Here is an 18413-nt window from a genome sequence, read left to right as displayed (position 1 = left end):
CCTGCTAACATTAACATTTTTCAGTTACTACAGTAGTTGATAGCCAGATATTCACATTTTCTTCCCTGTAGGGCTTACTTGCTACGTCTCTCCTAGTTTAGATAATGGGCATAGTGGCTGTGGTATGAATACTGCAGTGCTTTGTTGGAATAATAAAAATAAAAATAATATTTCTATTGAACAACTTTTGTAGCTGCTCTGATAATATCCCTACAAACTAATCTGGTTTTGGATAGCAACTGCTCAAGACTGCATTAATTGCATTACATATGTGTGTACTTGTGAAAACAGGTGAGATTAAAAACTTGCACATTAGCCATACCAGGGATTTGTAGTTTTTCTAACTTTGTCTTCATATACATATGTGTTAAGTATCTGATTAGCATATCAGATGTTTCATATCTAATCTGCCTTTCCTTTTGTGATTAGTATATCAGACATTTCCCATCTAATCTGTCTTGTACTTGGAATATATTGCTAGTGTCACTCTTAAGCTTTTCAAAAAAGTGTTCTGTTGATTTTAAAAACCACTTACTCACCCTCACATCGTTCATTAGAGAACTTTTTTGTTGCTATCAGGGGCCACCATGATTCTTTGGCCATGTATACGCCTAATTTAGACAATATGTCTGTCGTGTAGCATATCTGTACTACAATCAATGCCATTAGATAGCTTTTTAAAAAAATAAAATTTTATTTGATTTTGGGATGTCCCTTGAAACTGGATTTTCCAGGGTTTTCACACATTCAAAACTGTTTTGTAAGATGTGGAAGGAATGTCTTTCTCATCCCCTCTCATATTTTTCCAGCTTATTCCACACTAGAGTGCAGGAACTTCAAAAGTCCATTAGTGTATTAGAAGTACAAATTCTGTTGGGGTTGCTTATGACTTTCCTCCGGACACTTGGAAGTCTTGAGAAGTCATTTGGGATATCTGCCAAAGTTGTGAGGTCATCTTTAGTTCGTTACATTCCCCAAGAAATAAAACTTGGGTTGCTTTAACCTTCCCATGTGTGTCATTGAGCCATCTAAAGATTCATGAAATTTGCTTCAAAGCCTTGGGCAAAGGTGGAAGAGCAAATATGTTGCCTACAATAGTAGGGCTAGATCAAGAGTGCAAGAGGCGAGGGAGCATTGTCACATGGTCAGAATGCATCCCAGAAGCACGTCCATCCCTGTGAAGTTGTAGAGGGTCCTGTGTTTCATTTGCAGTTGAAATAAACTGCTGCTCGTTTTTGGTTGAAAATATTTAATTTATCCTTTGCAGTACAGTGGACGCTCGGGACGTGCGGGATGCATGTTCACAACCCACAGTGGCACGCCTGCACATGCACAGGTTCTGATTCGGCGCTTCTGCGCACGTGCGACCGCCGAAACCCGGAAGTAAGCCGTTCCGGTACTTCCGGATTTTGGCAGTCCATAACGCGGGTGGCGCTGTGGGTTAAACCACAGAGCCTAGGACTTGCCAATCAGAAGGTCAGCGGTTCGAATCCCCGCGACTGGGTGAGCTCCCATTGCTCGGCCCCTGCTCCTGCCAAGCTAGCAGTTCGAAAGCACATCAAAGTGCAAGTAGATAAATAGGTACCACTCCGGCGGGAAGGTAAACGGCGTTTCCGTGCGCTGCTCTGGTTCGCCAGAAGCGGCTTAGTCCTGCTGGCCACATGACCCGGAAGCTGTACGCCGGCTCCCTCGACCAATAGAGATGAGTGCCGCAACCTCAGAGTTGGTCACAACTGGACTGAACGGTCAGGGGTCCCTATACCTTTACCTAACCCGAAAAAACACAACTTGAAGCGTCTGTAACCCGAGGTACGACTGTACATTCTTATTTTACTTATTACCCTCAGTGTATGTTGCACTGTCCTCTAGTCTACTTGTATGTTTCAGCTGCTCAGACACAACACTGATGTAAGAACTCTTCTCCAACTTCCACTCCTAGCTATGAGATGCTTACCTTCATTTGTGGGCAGTGCATGTCATAGAGCAGGGGTCAGCAAACTAAGGCCCGATGTCTCCACCGCCCAGGCCAGCAGCATGGACTCTGTGCCCCGCCGATACAGAGGATGACGCCATGGCTGCCAAAGATGAGGCGGCGGTGGCGTGAGTGGTGGCAGGGGCGGGGTTGGGGTTCCTTTGGGAGAGGGTGGGTCCGGCCCCCCACAAGGTCTGAGGGACAGTGGACCAGACCCCTCCTGAAAAAGTTTGCTGACCCCTGTCATGGAGGTTTAGGATGTAATTTCAGTCCTTTTACTTTTTCTTCTTCCACTTACACTAGCTTCTTCAAAGCTTAATACCTCTTCACTGTATATTAAAGGGGTCACTTTTGAATCTTTCATAAGTGTGTCCTATGAAACATAGCCTGGATTTTGAGTCCCACCAGCAGGCAGGGTGAATGATTGGTCCAGTTTCTCTATTCCCCCTGCTGTTTCTTCCCCTCCAAAAGCTATTCCAAAGGACTGTTCTTTCCCAGAACAGTCTGGGAGAGAAGTCCGTGAAATATTTGCTAGCACCATTAGCAACTACTGAACTAAGCTCTAGCGGAAGAGCTTGCGCTGACCTATATAAGTTGGTTACTTAGAAGTTCTATGCTTCTATGAGTGTTTGCACAGGCAGAAAAAAACTAAATCTTGGATTTAGTTTCTTCTCTTCTACAGAACTCTAGCACAGGGTGTAGCACAGTTCCTCCACCCACACGTGGAAGGACACTTTGAATTCAACCAAATACATTATTTCTTGCCATTTTAAAAAGTATATTGGAATGGGAATCAGATTGCTTCAGCAGTAAATAAGGGTTATGCTCACAAGTGTGAGCAAAAAACAAATAAACTCTGCTTAATTGGAGAATGTAAAGCAAATGTACTCTGTATTCTCTAATAATACCTCAAATATTACCTTGGTGTTCATCTCTGCATGACAGACATTTTATTCCACTGTAAGTACGCTGCTTTTACCCTTCCTGCCATCACACTTTTGGAGCTGTTCCTGAAAAAGAGAGGAGGTGGGTTTTCCTGATTTAGTTGCAAGTATATATTATAGTGGACAGTAAGAACCATTGCAGTACCTGGACTGTTGGAGTACTTTTTCCTATCTGGCTAGGAACTACATTTCTGGGTGCATTGAAGGGAATCCTAATAGACACCTCCTACAACAGGATCAGCTACTGTACATCATACCAAGACATAAGTTAGCACAATGAGAATGAGCTGCAGTGAATCCTGGGCTCACACAGCCTCTCACTTCCCCTGGAGCAGCTGCAAGGAGGAGTTGGGAACTTTCACCTAAACAGCCTCGGCCCAGTATACCTGAAGGAGCATCTCCAGCTCCATCGTTCTGCCTGACACTGAGGTCTATCTCCAAGGGCCTTCTGGTGATTCCCTCACTGCGAGATGTGAGGTTACAGGGAACAAGGCAGAGGGCCTTCTTGGTAGTGGAGCCCGCCCTGTGGAATGCCCTCCTATCAGATGTCAAGGAAATAAACAACTATCTGACTTTTAGAAGACACCTGAAGGCAGCCCTGTTTAGGGAAGTTTTTCATGTTTGGTGTTTTATCATGTTTTTGATATTCTGTTGGGAGCCACCCAGAGTAGCTGGGGAAACCCAGCCAGATGGGCAGGCTATAAATATTCATTCATTCAGTTTTCTATTAACCACAGTTTAGCTTCGCATCCAAATCTGAAACCATGGTTGCCATTAACCACGATTTGTTTAAGCAAACCACTTTGGTGACTCATCTTTTAAAGTTGGTTTGGGCAACAGAAAAATAAATGATTAAAAATGGTTGTGTCTAAACTCCTTGCAGCTGCATTGGAAGAAAAGATTGGAGGGAGAAGCATGTAAACCTGAGACTTCCTGCAGCTCATTTCTGTTTTGCTGACTTTGGTTTAGTGTGGCATCTGAATGCCTACAAGCCATGAACTCTGCCAAAGATGAAATATGGAACCTTCTTAATTGCTTCCCTTAACAGTCTCAGATTCCATGCAAGCTTGGCTCCCAATCTGTTCAGGATAATATGCTCCAGTTGTACCAGCATCAAATGATGACTGACACCCTTCCCTTCATCATCAACTACTGTCCCTCATTAGTTTGATAATTTGGGGGCTGGGGGTTTACAGTACCAACATTCCTGTCCTTTATTATCTGCTTCTGAAGCCCAACAGACATGCCTGCCTATAAAGGAAATAAGATTTCCCTCTTCCATGTGCTTGCCATTTCAGCTGTGGCCCTACAATTGTGGGTTGCAATTGCATGCAGTGTCAGACAAACGCCAAACTTTGCATGTCTGAAACAGGCCTTAAGATCCAACTGCCTTCAGCCACAAGGTCACTCTGAGTTGCAGAACTGCCCAATTTTATTTCCTGATTTTGATAATTGCATATTCTGTTGGTTATATGTTGGTCTTTAGGCTTTTCATAATAGTTTTTAATACCTTTTGAGATTTTTTATGGTATTTTGTGGTTTTAAATTGTTTTTTTTAAATGTTTAAGTGGCTTGTAAACCACTTTGGCAAGAATTTTTTTGCTTTAAAAGCAGCATACAAACTCATTAAATAAATGTGGACTTTAGCCTTAGGCTTCTTCAACCTTGGCCCTCCAGTTGTTTTGAGACTGCAATTCCCATCATCCCTGACCACTGGTCCTGCTAGCTAGAGATCATGGGAGTTGTAGGCCAAAAACATCTGGAGGACTGAGGTTGAGATAGCCTGGCCTAGAGGGTTCATTTTATGCTGGGGCCTCGGAGGTGAAAATGGGGGTTCTACTATTGCCCTCCATCCTTGTAAGAGTATACTTTCTAGCATGGCCTTCTCCAGCCTTTAGTCTACAGATGTTTGGACTTTACGTCATCTCTGACCATTAGCTGTGCTGAATGGGAAGAGAAGAGAGATGGTTGGGGAAGGCTGCTCTGAATGATATATCATTCTCCTGGCCTAAACCTGCACCCCTTCCATTGGCTGAGGCAGCACTAGACTTTTGACTCCTCTACAGAGAGTTGCCATGTGTCTTCTTTTTCCAGGACACGTCCTCTTTCTCATGGGTAGAGTCGTCATAGTGATCCATAGTTGAAAGCAGAAGTTGGCAAATGTGTCCTCTTTTTCGCTCTTCAAAATATGGCAGCCCTAGCAGGCCTGACTATTTCCTCTTTCCACTTCAAAACAGGGTTGACTACAATAGCACCTGATCCTACATCAAGTCTACTTTATGCCAAGAATCTGCTGGTGCTGCCACAAGCTGTCTTTGAACACACACTCAAAAATGAGTGGCAGGAGCCAATTATGTCTCTTAATGTAAACAGAATCTCTCTTAAGCTTCAACCCCTTTTCTAATGAGAGAGAAGACTTGTTTTCTTCTCCCAGGGAAGATACTGTGGTTGTGGCTTTGTCTAATGCTGCAGCCTGCCTTACTGCTGCAGATAATAAAAACCACATTGACTGCAAGTTAGAAAACACATTGAAGAGAGATGTTGATGCTACAGCCCTTAAGGCTTCAGGCGTAAGCTCCTACTCTGCCAGGACTGGATGAGCTTAGAGATCAAATTCAGGGGGATAAAAAGATTAACCCTATTCGTAATCTCTCTTATGGCTGCCTATATGGCAGACTCTCAGCCTGTGTCATGTCAAGCGATGTACTAGCCAAGGCTGCTTTGGCTCAGATGTTGGAACATTAGACCCCCTCATCCAGTGCCCACCTGTTTAGGGCCTCCTTGATAAGCTGCTAATGGAACTAGCAGAAAAGAGTGTCTCTTCTCAGGAACTCCTAAACCCTCAATCCCAGGGGCAGCACATCCTTTTTTAAAACCAAAATATCTTACAATGACTATGTCCAAAGGCAGACACAATCGGGCAATAAACAACCCTACTTTAGCAACTACTCTTAATTGCCAGCCCAACACCAAAAAGAGACCAACTTGTCTTCCACCCTCTCCGGGATCCATTGTGAAGAAGGCTGTCAAACCTCTCTCTGGAATGAAACCTAAAGATGGTTGTATGTTAGGCACTGTCTCTAATACCAAAACTGCCACTGAGATACGGCCTTACTGCAAATGCCCCCTTTCTAAGGAAGGTGATTGCAAGTATTCTTAGATCAGTACACTGATGATGTCCATCTGAACTGGGAGGGGTTGTGCAAGCCCTGGACCACTGTTTGGACTTGGTGGTGGGCTGGATGAGGGCCAACAAACTGACTGAATCCTCAAATCCAGATAACTGGTGAGTTGCCTGCTTTGGATGGGGTCACATTCCCCCTGGGAGTGTAGTCTGGAAGTGATCCTGGATGCCTCCTGGTCACTAGAGGCCTAGTATTCAGTTCTCTGTGCGTGCAACACAGTAGCACTCCCCTCCCCAGCACAATTGCTGTGCTTAAAACTGTTAAGGCAAAGAACTTGCAAGTAAGCTGAAGAATGACTTGCTGAAGCAACAGTGTCCACCTTTATTAACACCCATTCATCTGTCATTCATAAATAATCAAATACTAGCAGCTATTGAAAGACTGTAACTCTTACAGAAGCATTCATGGGGCAAGTCTGAGCTCCTCTTTGAGAAAAGAGAGGAGCTAGAATTTCATGATGAGTAAATATTGGTTATTCTGGGGGCAAACATTTTGCCATCCCTGCATTCATCAGCATACATTTTCATCTACTTAATATTTAGCATAATTATAGTCAAGCGTGGGTGTGCACACATGCACATTCTTATAAATTTATTTACAGTTTGACTCCCTTCCATACTTCAGAGGCCTTCATTTGTCTCCCCAGGCCAGAAAGGGTCTCAAGTGGAGAAGTATAGCTAAGCAAATCCATCTGAACAAAGTACAGTGTTGTGGGACCTGCATTCCCTTGTGTAGATTTCCCTTTTAGTTTTCCCCACTGCTTTAACTATTTAAATTTAATGACAGAAGAGCTACAGCGGCCTTTGCATCCTTGAGTGCCAGTATAATATAGCAATTACAAGAGTGCTGGGTTAGGGTGTGGAAATCCCATATTCAAACCCATGAAGCTCAGGTGGGAAGTTTGGGGCAAGTTCTTTTTACCCTAAAACACCTCACAGTTAGAATGAGGTCAAAGGCCACCCCCCCCCCGGGCTCCTTGAAAGAATAAGAGTTGTGATGTAATTAAATTATTCATCTTGTTTGCAATAGGACTAACTTAATGCATAAGACCCCTTGAAACTAATGGTAATTCCCATTCAACAGATTAGGCCCAAACAAATGAGAAGCTACACTTTGAATTTATAGTAGAAGGGAATCTTTGAGTAACAGCACCCAAAAAATGGAGTGGTGGTGGAATTACTCATAAAATTGATTTAATCACTTAGGCCAATCTGGATAAATAATGTAGACTTCATGTTCTTAATCCCTGATAAATTGGGTTCTGACCATGAAAGCTGGGATTATCCTCAATTAAAATGTCTAGTCTACTGAAATTAAGGTGAAACAAACTGGTTTCATGTTTCTCTTAGCAAGGTGGTAACAATTATTTGACAGAAATGCAATCAATTTAGATTGCATAACTCAATGAAACGATCATACTGCTTTGTCTACCCCAGAATTGTTAAACTTTGGACACTTCTGCAAAAAGTGGCAGCATTTGTGAGCAAAGGGATGAAGCTCTCAAACAGGGGATTTTCCACTATAGGGGGAAATAAGTGTTTCAGAAACACTTCAGAAAACAACTCCTACTGGAATTGAAACCCTCCCCATTTTGTTTTATTTCATTGTGTTTTTACTACAAAATAGTTGTAACTATAACAGGTATAATTCCGCAGTTAGTATATGACACATTGTGCTTTCACTTAGCAGATATGTGGAATTTGAAGTATGGAGGTTAGGCCTAAGTCACATATAAAGACATCAGTGGTGCAAGTATCACACCTTGCGTTGCAGGCAGCTGTAATGGGATGGTGAAGATAATATCAATCAATTTTATCGTCATACCTTTCTACCAAAGTGCACAAGACTCCTTAAAGCAGGATTGCAACAAAATAAACTGTTGAAAATAGTAAAGATCAGGATGCTTGCTTTGGAAGCATAGGCAATTGACAGTTGCGTAATTTCATTTAATGGTTTGTACAGTGCTCCTTCTTTAGAATTCTAAAGTGGTCAAAATAAATAATATTAAACCTCAACCAAGCCACATTAATAATTACTGCTGTAGTTTAGCTGCTGATTTAACAAAAAACACTCAAATGTGGTCAAGATTCCACAACCTGTCAACAAAAATATGGGTTGTATGTATGCAAAGTTATTTCCTGTGGAAGTACAGCGCTATTGCCAGAAGTTTGAACTGTTAGCTCATTTCTACCTGACCACTGCTTCAGTAGTTATACCACAGTGGATGGAGGATAACTTTGGACAAACTTATTGGTGAGTCTGCAAGTACTTCTGGCAGAAAATGCATAAAGTTCCTAAGTGAAACAGTCCCCCCCCCATCCCATTTTTTTCTGTTATTTATTCTCATTACTCACTTCAGTGTGTTGCAAACCACTAGCAACTTGAGTGGAACTGAAGATCTTTGCCACTCTTCCTCCAAGATAAGATTCGTACCACAATAAAAAAGATAGCAAAATTAGCAAACACATTTCCTTTCTTCTGAATGAACATTATCACTGAGCCTGTCAGAAGTGATATTTAGGTATGCCCTCCCCCTTTCCCCCCTCTCCACCCCCATTGCTAGCTCTGTTGCTCCACTCTATATTTTGCTCAGGATGTGTACAAATCACTGCTGTGTGAGTTGATTTATTGTCTGTTTTTCATAAACATTTCTGTATTCTTTTGCTTTGGTAAACTCCAGAGAATAATCTCACATCCTACTGAGTCACGATCCATTGTGTATCCACAACACTGGCAAGATTACGTGAAAGCACACAACCTAATCTCAAAAGATAGAATTGGGTGATGCTGCTGAAATAGGTCTGGATTTTAACTTCTTGGTACCTCAGGTTTCCGTACAAAAGCAGCTTCTCTCATAGACTCTTACAAAAATTGTTCTATTTTATCCACCATCTCTCTTCCCATTTGCTGCCTGTGACCAAAACCTTTATTTTAAAAAGAATTACTATCTTCGTAACATTATCAGTCTTTAAAATTGAAAGTCTTGGGGGGGGGGGGCTTGCTTCCCCTCCAGGTATAGGGCAGTATATAAATTCAAATAACAAACAAACTTGAGGTGGAGTTTCAAGAACAGCATGGCAGCTGCTCAGAACACCTACATGTCTACTGCCTGCTCATAGCCAGCTGATTGTCTGCAGCTGCCACCATGCGTAGGATTGAGAACCTTGAAAATTGCCTCTGGAGGGGGCTACACAAGATCAGCAGGCATAAAAGGTAAAGGGACCCCTGGCCATTAGGTCCAGTCATGGCCGACTCTGGGGTTGCGGCGCTCATCTCGCTTTATTGGCCGAGGGAGCCGGCGTACAGCTTCCGGGTCATGTGGCCGGCATGATTAAGCCGCTTCTGGTGAACCAGAGCAGCGCACGGACACGCCGTTTACCTTCCCGCCGGAGCGGTACCTATTTATCTAGTTGCACTTTGACGTGCTTTTGAACTGCTAGGTTGGCAGGAGCAGGGACCGAGCAACGGGAGCTCACCCCATCGCGGGGATTCAAACCGCCAACCTTCTGATCGACAAGTCCTAGGCTCTGTGGTTTAACCCACAGCAGCAGGCATGCAAATCCAGTAGTCATCTAGATGTTGCTGCCAGTCTTACTTAAAGCCTTCTTATCCTGCTTTTCCTATTGCTCACCCAAGGCAGTTTCCAAATAGTAAAACTACTTGAGAATGAGTGAATTGCTCGCTACTGTCTGCACGGAATGGCAGCAAATCTCAATGGTTCTCTCTGAGTCTATCTATCTGGAGATGCTGGGGAATTCAACTGGGACCTTCTGCATGCAAAGCATCTGTTCTGCCACTGAGCTATGGCCCTTCCTCACTAAACATTAGAAATCTCAATACACACTCCCAACATAAAGTGTAAAATGCAGATTAAAAGGGAAGCAGTGACAATAAGTAGGCATCAAATACTCAGGGAAAATAAAACACTTGGCATCAGTCAGTGAAACAGGTGGCAAGCAAATAGTTCTAGGCAGAATATTCCATACGTGAAGCAGCACCTCAGAAAAAGCTTTATCCTTGGTCACACCTGTCAGTACATTTCTATAACACTTGATTTGAAGAGAAACTTCTGGTCTCTTCCTCTCGCTTTTTCAATCACAGTATTGTACTACTTATGGAATTATAGCAGCATTGCTATGATAGCATTACAACAGAGAGTGCTGGTGCAAACGCTGATTATGAGAATGGTCTTGTAACCAATGCCAAATTGATTTCAAACCATACTTAGTATTACAAATTGCAGTGCATTATATTAAAAATTAATGTGCTTTCAAAATTTCATAAGGTAAGCCCTGTAGATCAATAGAAAGTGCCAGCCATTTTGAGAGTGTTTGTTTTCTATGAAGCAGTGAAAAAATCAGAGCTGTATCAGTGGACAAGTCGTTGGGGTCCTGTTGTAAGGTAAATAGGAATCTGCCTTAGACTGAGTCAGACCACTGACCATCTAGCTCAGTATGGTTAGCACTGTCATTGGAGCTTCAATCTATGGACTGAGCCTTAGGCCCTGCCAATATAAAACTTCCCAATGAGGTACAGCCTTTTTCTCTGGAAAGTCGTTTTTTCAGAGTCTTTGTCGGATCAAATTCCATATTTCCCAAGGCAAAATTCTGGCATGAATGTTGTAATGCCATACAACCCCTGATGAAGATTCCTGTATTGCAGCGGGTTGTCCCCCCCCCTTTTTTTAAAAAAATAATGATATTTATTAAGAATTTTCAAAGAATTTTCAAATTACAAGAAAAACAAAGAGAAAAAGAAGGAAAAGCAAAGCAAAAGAAAAACCAACCACAATCAAACAATACAAATTAATAAAAGTCAAAATCGAAAAACAACAACAAAACACATAACACATCACAATCAAAAAACAAAAGTAAACCACAAAAATTTAAAAACAAATCCAATATTCCCAAATCCTTAACTGTCATTGCCTTATTTCATCAACCTCCTCACACCTCCCTTTTTTGTATTCCAGTTATTAATTATCACAGCAAATCCTTCCCATTTTTCATAATATTCTGTCATTAAATTACAGGGGGTTGTCCCCTTTGTCCCCTTTCAGCTCTATTGTCCTGTGATAATGGTGAGCTGCTTCATTCTTTTATAATGCAAGATGTTTTGCTAGATTAGGAGGCCTGTCAAGGGTTTTCCATCCACCAGATGCTTGCAAATGTCTCAAATGACCCAGGCCTCCCAAGAGGATTTTGGGCCGCTCATGTGCCCCCAGGACCCTTCCCAGTGTAGACTCTTTCAACACTCCACATGCCTCTGAGGTCACCACAAATGACCCCCAACGACAGTGGGATCTTGGCTTTCTAGGCTCAACATGAATTTAGTGTCATCTCTTGGGCTTAGGGTGGTAGTTTACACATTGCCCCCAAAGAAGGGACCACTTATTTCCAGTTTTAGCCAGGGCAGAGGTGGGCAAATGCGCCTCAACATACTTGGTATTGGTTTCAAGTCTTTGTGATATGAATGCCCATTTCAGCCACGTGCTTCATGGAAGACTTGGGAAAAGATCTGAGGTTTAAAGAAACCAGTGGTGGCAGCACAAAAAACATTTTGGGGAAGATGTTCAAAGCATAAGCACCTGCAAATAAGAATTGATATTTTAACAGAGAAGGAAATTTTAGGGGGGCAGGAACTGAGTTGTAATGGTGAAGGCTGGGTGGAATATATTGAGATGCTGTCTTGGGGCAGTGAATATTGATGAAATATGGATCTCTACACACTTGGTGGTTCTTATATCCTCTCTCTCTCTCTCTTATACACAGACAAACATACCTGTCTGCTAGCAATGTTCTGTAAAGTATATGTGTGGATGCTTGTGTTTTGGTATTAAAAGATCTTTCAAAATGGGAACTTGATATTTGCTCCCAGTTTCTCCCTTGACTCACCCAGGGGGTAGAAAACAAAAAACCAACCTTGTATATTTCAAGCTAATGAGTTCAGTGATCCTACAAACCTGCCTTTTCAGCCACAGAACACTGCGGTAAAGACATGACTGTGAGCTGCTTTTTACTTGATTTCATTAGACCCTCCCAGATGCTTTGTGTAAGATCCCTAGTGTGTGTTGAGCTTGAATAGTCAGAAATAAAAGGGGTTTCAAGCTTGCTTTTAAAGTGTGATTCTTGGAGTGCTGAAGAAAGTTCAGATTGCTTTAGGTGCCCTTGTTTGTCTTGTTTTCTTTTCTCCTTGCTGTTAAGAATTGGTGTATGAGGACTACAAAGCTCCTAGGGTGGTTGTCTTCAGGGGGGGTTGGTGGGGGGGGAGAAGCGCTTAGTAATATTACCTTTTTTTGCTTTCAGGTGTAATTATTAATATGTGAATAACAGTTTTCTTTGAAGTAGTGGTGCGGGTAGATTTTTTTTTTTGTATACCTTTTGTTAAAGTATGTTAGCATTATGCTTCCTTGTAAAGATGACTTTCAGAAATGAGGCTTGTCAGGTCTTTGTGAAAAGAGCCCTCTTCTCTCTCCCCCTCCACCAACCATTCATTCAGCATTGTTCATGGCATTAACACACCATTGAACAAATTGCCCTTCTTGCATATGCTAATCCTGAACTTAAAAGAACCCATTGTGACATGTTTAATGCTTTTGCTGGAGGGAAGATGAGAATTGGAGGCATGTCAAATTATCATGTGACCCAGAAATATCTCAAATGCCTCTCTTCCCCTTTGGGTCAACAGTTTGTACTTAGCATTATCTAAAAGAAAGTAGCCTGTAGATTGTGGACACAATTAGTTATTGCTCTTGTGTTTTGGCCTTCCTTTCACATTCTGAGTTTTATGTTGGAAGTGGGTTGTTGTTGTTGTTGTTTTATTGTTATTTTAAAGAAGTGCTAAGCATTAAATTGGCTGAGACCAACCATTTGTGTGTTTTATCAGTTAGGCAGTAAGGTCATTTCGCTTCGTACTGCTTTGTGTTTCTTCAGTTTATGATTCTTATGGGTGATATCCAACATTAGTCATACTCCGAGCAGACTCACTGAAATAATTGGACTCAAGTCCATTAATTTCTCTGTGTCTGCTCTGAGTAGGATGACACACAAGCAGATTAAAGCTTACATTTGTTTATTTACTTACGATAATTTATAAGCTGCAAATACAAAACATTCCTGATCGGTGTACAGCATATTTAAAACAAAGCAATATAGGAGTAAAGTATAAAACAGGAAAGATTCATGAATCTGAAGGAGGTATTATATTCTTCTTGTGTATGGCTTGATAGTTGAAAGGTGGAAACCTGTTGTGAACTGCCCTGTGGTCTTCAGATGAAGGGTGGTACACAAATTTAATAATAACCACCGCCTCCTGTGGACCTCCAGGTCCTGGTGGACTATATCTCCTAGCATCCTTGACTATTGGCCATACTAGCTAGGGGTGTTGGGAGCTGAAGGTCTTCTGGAGGTTCACATGTTCCCCACCTTTGTTATACCAGTTTCTTGCGTAAATCTTTTTGTTGAGTACAGAGAGATGCAGGCATATCAAATTTCTATTTATCTAGAACAACATGGCAGCCACAGGTATCTACAAATTCCTCTTCCATCTGCCCTGCCCAAAATAGGCTTGAAAGAAGTATTCTGTTGTAGTCAACAAAATATATTTTGATGTCGTGTGATTTTCTTCAGTTTCTAAATGTGCACCAAAAAGGTTGGTGACCCTCAAACTGGAGCCACTCTTAATTGTTCGGACAGAGTTGGCACTCCTGCTGTCTGCTCCTTTCCACAGGCTTTCACTTAAAGGAGGAGTAATATATTAACCATTAGCAATGCAAATTTTAAGGCAGACTGTAAATTAAGAGGAGATTAAGGCAAACTCCTTTTCAGAAGCACAAATGCTTTATGCTTGGCTGAAATATTTTTCATGAGTAAATAGCCCCTGAATTTCTCCCCATAAAAAGCATTCGAATAAGACTATATATAATAACAAGCTCTTTGATTCAGGTGACTTGCACAAACCTATTTCCTAAAACAGCTGCTTTGTGGGTATCTGAATCTGCTTTTAAGGTTTTTATGTTTGTAAAGTACTGTCTGGAAATGTAATTAATGTACTTGAATAGTAAAAAGCTATCTGGAAATGAATGCAAGGGTATCGGGTGCCTATTTCAAGCTTAGGAAATGTGTGCAAGGAGATCTTTAAGGTAAATGTCTCTGACCTTGTGTTTGTGTTTACAGAGTAACTCACTCTTGGTTCCGGATAGCCTGCGGAGCACAGATAAACGAAGGAATGGACCTGATTATTCCAATGACATGAAAAAAAGAAAGGTGGATGATAAGGACTCGAGCCACTATGTGAGTAAATCTGTCAACGATGATTAACTTACTTTCAGATACTGTGCATGTATGGAGGAACTCATAGCTGGGCTTCATATGGTCATGTATGTGAAGGAGCGAACACTGGCAGCCTAACTTTTGCTTCACATAAAGGGATGTCAAGAATTTGATCTTATTAGTTAGGAACTGTGGTTCTTTCCCTTCCTTTCCTCACCACCTTCTGGGTCTCTCAGCGCCTTTTCTCTGAATTCTGTCAGGTTGCCAGGATACCTGCAGCTCTCATCATTCCAAGAGTGCTGTCATTAAGGCTGCCATTATGTCTGAACTGGGCTTTTTCTTGTTAATGAATGACCTTGCTTCTGTGATCCTTGATAACCATACTAACAATAGGATATCTTTAGCCCAGATAATGCCTGAAGTGTAGTTCTGCTGCCAAACCTAAGCCTGTCTGGCAGTGTGCGCTCTATGGATGGGAGACCATTTGAGAGATCTCCAGAGTAGAAACAGCAGAATGGTATAACCTACAGGTGAAGAGCAAAAGCAAGAGACTCATGGGAGAGTGGGGATCAGGTGCCACCTTGTATATCAGATTATCTAGTACAGGCACATCCAACAGGTAGATTGTGATCTACCGGTAGATCACTGACCTGAACCCCCCAAAAGGGGGTAGATCACTGCCAGTTTTTAACTCTGTGAGTAGATCGCAGTCTCTTGGGATTTGGCCACCCCTGATCTAGCACATTTGTCAGGTATGTTTTTATTTTTGTACAGAAATTGATGTTCTCTTTTTATCTGGTTATGATTCATCCATCCATCCATCCATCCATTCATTTCTTACCTGTCATTCACCATAAGGTCCGAGGAAAGGTTGCAATCATGTACTCATACAACTAAAAACAAATAAAACAGTTTATACAGTTATAAAAGAAGTGAAATCATTCCACATAACAGCATCCCAGAACAATAATGATTACTAATAGTAATTCAGTTTATAATCTTCCCAAAGAAGCCAATGACAACAAACATTGATATCATAAAATATTGTAACAACAGATTAATACATTCTTTGCAAATGTTTTAAAAAACACATTTATCAGCCAATGATTTCAAGTTTGCCAGGAATAGTAGCATATGGTCATCAAGTGCTTGGGTAAACAGGAATATTTTAAAATTTCTTTTGGAAGTCAGTAATGAGGGAAACACTGTATGGTATCAAGAAATGTGGTCCAGTGTCCCAGTGGAAAAGTTAACATACAATATGAAAGCATTTGTAAAAGGAAATGAAACAGACAACTTTGGTGATATATGGTGCCTTTTAAAAAAATTGCATGCAATAAAGAAGACAATTTTATATCTTTTCAAATGCATATTAACTTATGGCTAACATTCACAGATCTTGGTTAACTGTATTGCTTTCTATATATTTCTTTGTATTACCTTATTATAATGACCATGTCCACACATCAGCGATATTGATTTATTATACTTTCTTTAAAAATGGTCCATTACATTTATGCCTACTGTTTGTATCTTTATCAAAATCAAATAAATACATTTTAAAAATAAGGTGGAAGACAGAGAATCTTCATCAGGTGAGGCTTTTCACAAATGGGGAACCACCAACGAGAAGGCTCTGTCATGGGTAGAGATGGGATGGCCTGGAAAAAAACCAGAAAAATTGGGGGAGGGAACCATGCCCCCCCTTTTCCCCCAAAAGCCATTTTTTTCTGGAAAATTTGAAAAAAGCAGTTTGATATAGTTTGAATATTCCACACATATTTTTGGGGGGGAAAAGGCTTTGGGGGAAAATGGAAAAAACCTGGCCCCTGGTCCCCTTTTTCTTGTCCCCCCCCCCAGGCCTTCCCATCTCTACCCATGACAGAGCCTTCTCTTGGTGGTTCCCCATTTGTGAAAAGCACCACCTGCTGAAGTCATGGGTCAGTGCCAACCAGGCAGCCCCCAGTAGCAGCACCACCAAGGACAGAAATTAGCAGAACAATAGAAGCTGGCTAAAGAGGGGCATCTTCAGCAAACAGCAGAAACTACAATGAAGATGCTAGATGCACTTCTTTTTCTCTATATCTATATCCAGTGCTTTTTTCTGGGGGGACACAGGGGTACGCATGCCCCTAAACATTTTGTGAATCTAAGTTTGGCCTCATTGAGGGACAGTATTTCAATATGAGTAGGAAAATGAGAGTACCCCTAAACATTTTGTGTGTGGAAAAAACTCACTCTCTATATCTATATAGTTATCTCTATCTCTGTATCTATTTTTCTATTTGTATTGTTTGAGCCATGGGCTTGCAATGTGTTTGATCTGTATTTATGTTTGGTCTTTACAGCTAAAGTGAATAGACATACTGTAGCAAAGTGTACTGACCAAAAACAAATACTTTGTTTTCAAATTTAGGACAGCGATGGGGACAAAAGCGATGACAACTTAGTCGTGGATGTGTCCAATGAGGTAAGTTGCTTTGCACTGGAATGTATGTAATTGGAAGTGGGGTTTTTTTTCCAAGGCACTGCACCATGTTTCTGAAAGTTGTGGATTATTTATCTCTGGTTGAATATCTCTACTTCTCTCTGGTTGAATATCTGAGCTACAGTAGTCCTCCCTGTGGTCACTGGTCTCATGGATAGGCACAGGGGAGTGAGGCACAATAGTAGTGATTTTCCATGCAGAGGCCAGGATACTTTCACCACAAGTCATGGATGCTTTGGAGTTCTTAATCTGAGGGCCTTCTGGCGGTTCCCTCACTGCGAGAAGTGAAGCAACAGGGTATTAGACAGAGGGCTTTCTCGGTAGGGGTGTCCTCTTTGTAGAGCACCCTCCCATCAGATGTCAAGGAACTAAATAACTATACAACTTTTAGAAGCCATCTGAAGGCAGCCCTGTATCAGGAACTTTTTAATTCAGTGCTTGCTACTGCCTTTGCCTTGCCCACAAACCATCCAGGACCCTTCATCTCCACGGGCAAGTCCTGCTCATTCACCACGTGAGAACGGTATAGACAAGAACCGCCTCATGAAGAAAGATGCCTCTAGCAGCCCAGCCTCCACTGCCTCATCTGGAAGTTCTACTTCCATGAAATCCAAAGAAATCGGTTTGGTGAGTGTTACCCCTCTGGCCTGACCACTGTTGTATATTTGGATGCCTAATAATTACCTATTTCAACTTCACGTGTAAATGGTACATGTCAGGGGGTAGTGTTAGATTGGGGGAGTCAGCCACCACCTAAGAAAACATAAGGTGGTTGTGCAACTAATAAATAAAATGCCTTCTAATTAAACCCAGCTCTCTCAAGATCAGTGAGAATTTTGCCCTTTCAGTTCACTGAGATATGGATTGCAATTCTGTCAAATTAATTTGTTGAAAGTCAAAACAGTTAAGTTTTCTAGGCTGCAGCTCTCAACAGATTGTCAAACACACACTTGTCTCTAGGACCTTTGGATTAATCTGAGAAAGTATTCAATATTTAGACACAAATTTTAGGCATTAGGATCTAAGCAGTGTGATCTTCTGTCATTAGTGTCATCCACTGACCCTTCTGTACATGGGTGATGTTGTAAACTAATTTAATTTCAATTATTTGATCTGAACAGATAACCAAATGTATGAATATTTTGACTCTCGACCAGACAAAGCAGCATTGATTTCTTTTTAGATTTTTTTGTGACTATTCTCCTAGATTTTCTAAATGTTATGTTATGTTTTATTTATATCTCTTATGTTTTATTTATATATCACTTTTCGGCCCCAACCTCTATTTAGTTGCAAACCATTACGTTTTTATTGTTATGGCAACCAGTTAGTATGCTATACAGGTAATGTGAATTTTCAAATTGGAATCTTGATTTATATCAATGATTTAAATTGGTCTTCTCTCTCTCTCTCTCTCTCTGATGTTTAAATCCTAATTTAAAAGCTCTCATTTTCACATACAGCAAAAATGCTGCTAATGTTCCTTGGAATTTAGGAAAATAAGTCTAGAGAATTAGGCAGTTAGCACCCAGCATCTCAGTTGCTGTTGTGATC

The 18413-nt window shown here is 41.3% G+C and overlaps 1 protein-coding gene across 2 annotated transcripts in view; it reads left to right on the top strand.

Moving 5' to 3' along the window:
• LOC310688418 (transducin-like enhancer protein 1) overlaps window positions 1-18413 on the top strand; it is a 75481-nt gene that overhangs the window by 35178 nt on the left and 21890 nt on the right. For both annotated transcript variants that reach the window (XM_083464888.1, XM_083464887.1), the window contains exons 9-11: window positions 14276-14392; window positions 16788-16841; window positions 17334-17486. In XM_083464888.1, coding sequence (XP_083321014.1) covers window positions 14276-14392; window positions 16788-16841; window positions 17334-17486 — 324 coding nt within the window. The remainder of the gene's footprint in view (window positions 1-14275; window positions 14393-16787; window positions 16842-17333; window positions 17487-18413) is intronic.

This window comes from Podarcis liolepis (genome assembly GCF_965112155.1).
Source record: "Podarcis liolepis genome assembly, chromosome: 11".
Lineage (NCBI taxonomy): Eukaryota > Metazoa > Chordata > Lepidosauria > Squamata > Lacertidae > Podarcis > Podarcis liolepis.
The sequence above is the reverse complement of the archived record's forward strand: the minus strand, read 5'-3'. Positions and strand labels throughout refer to the sequence as shown.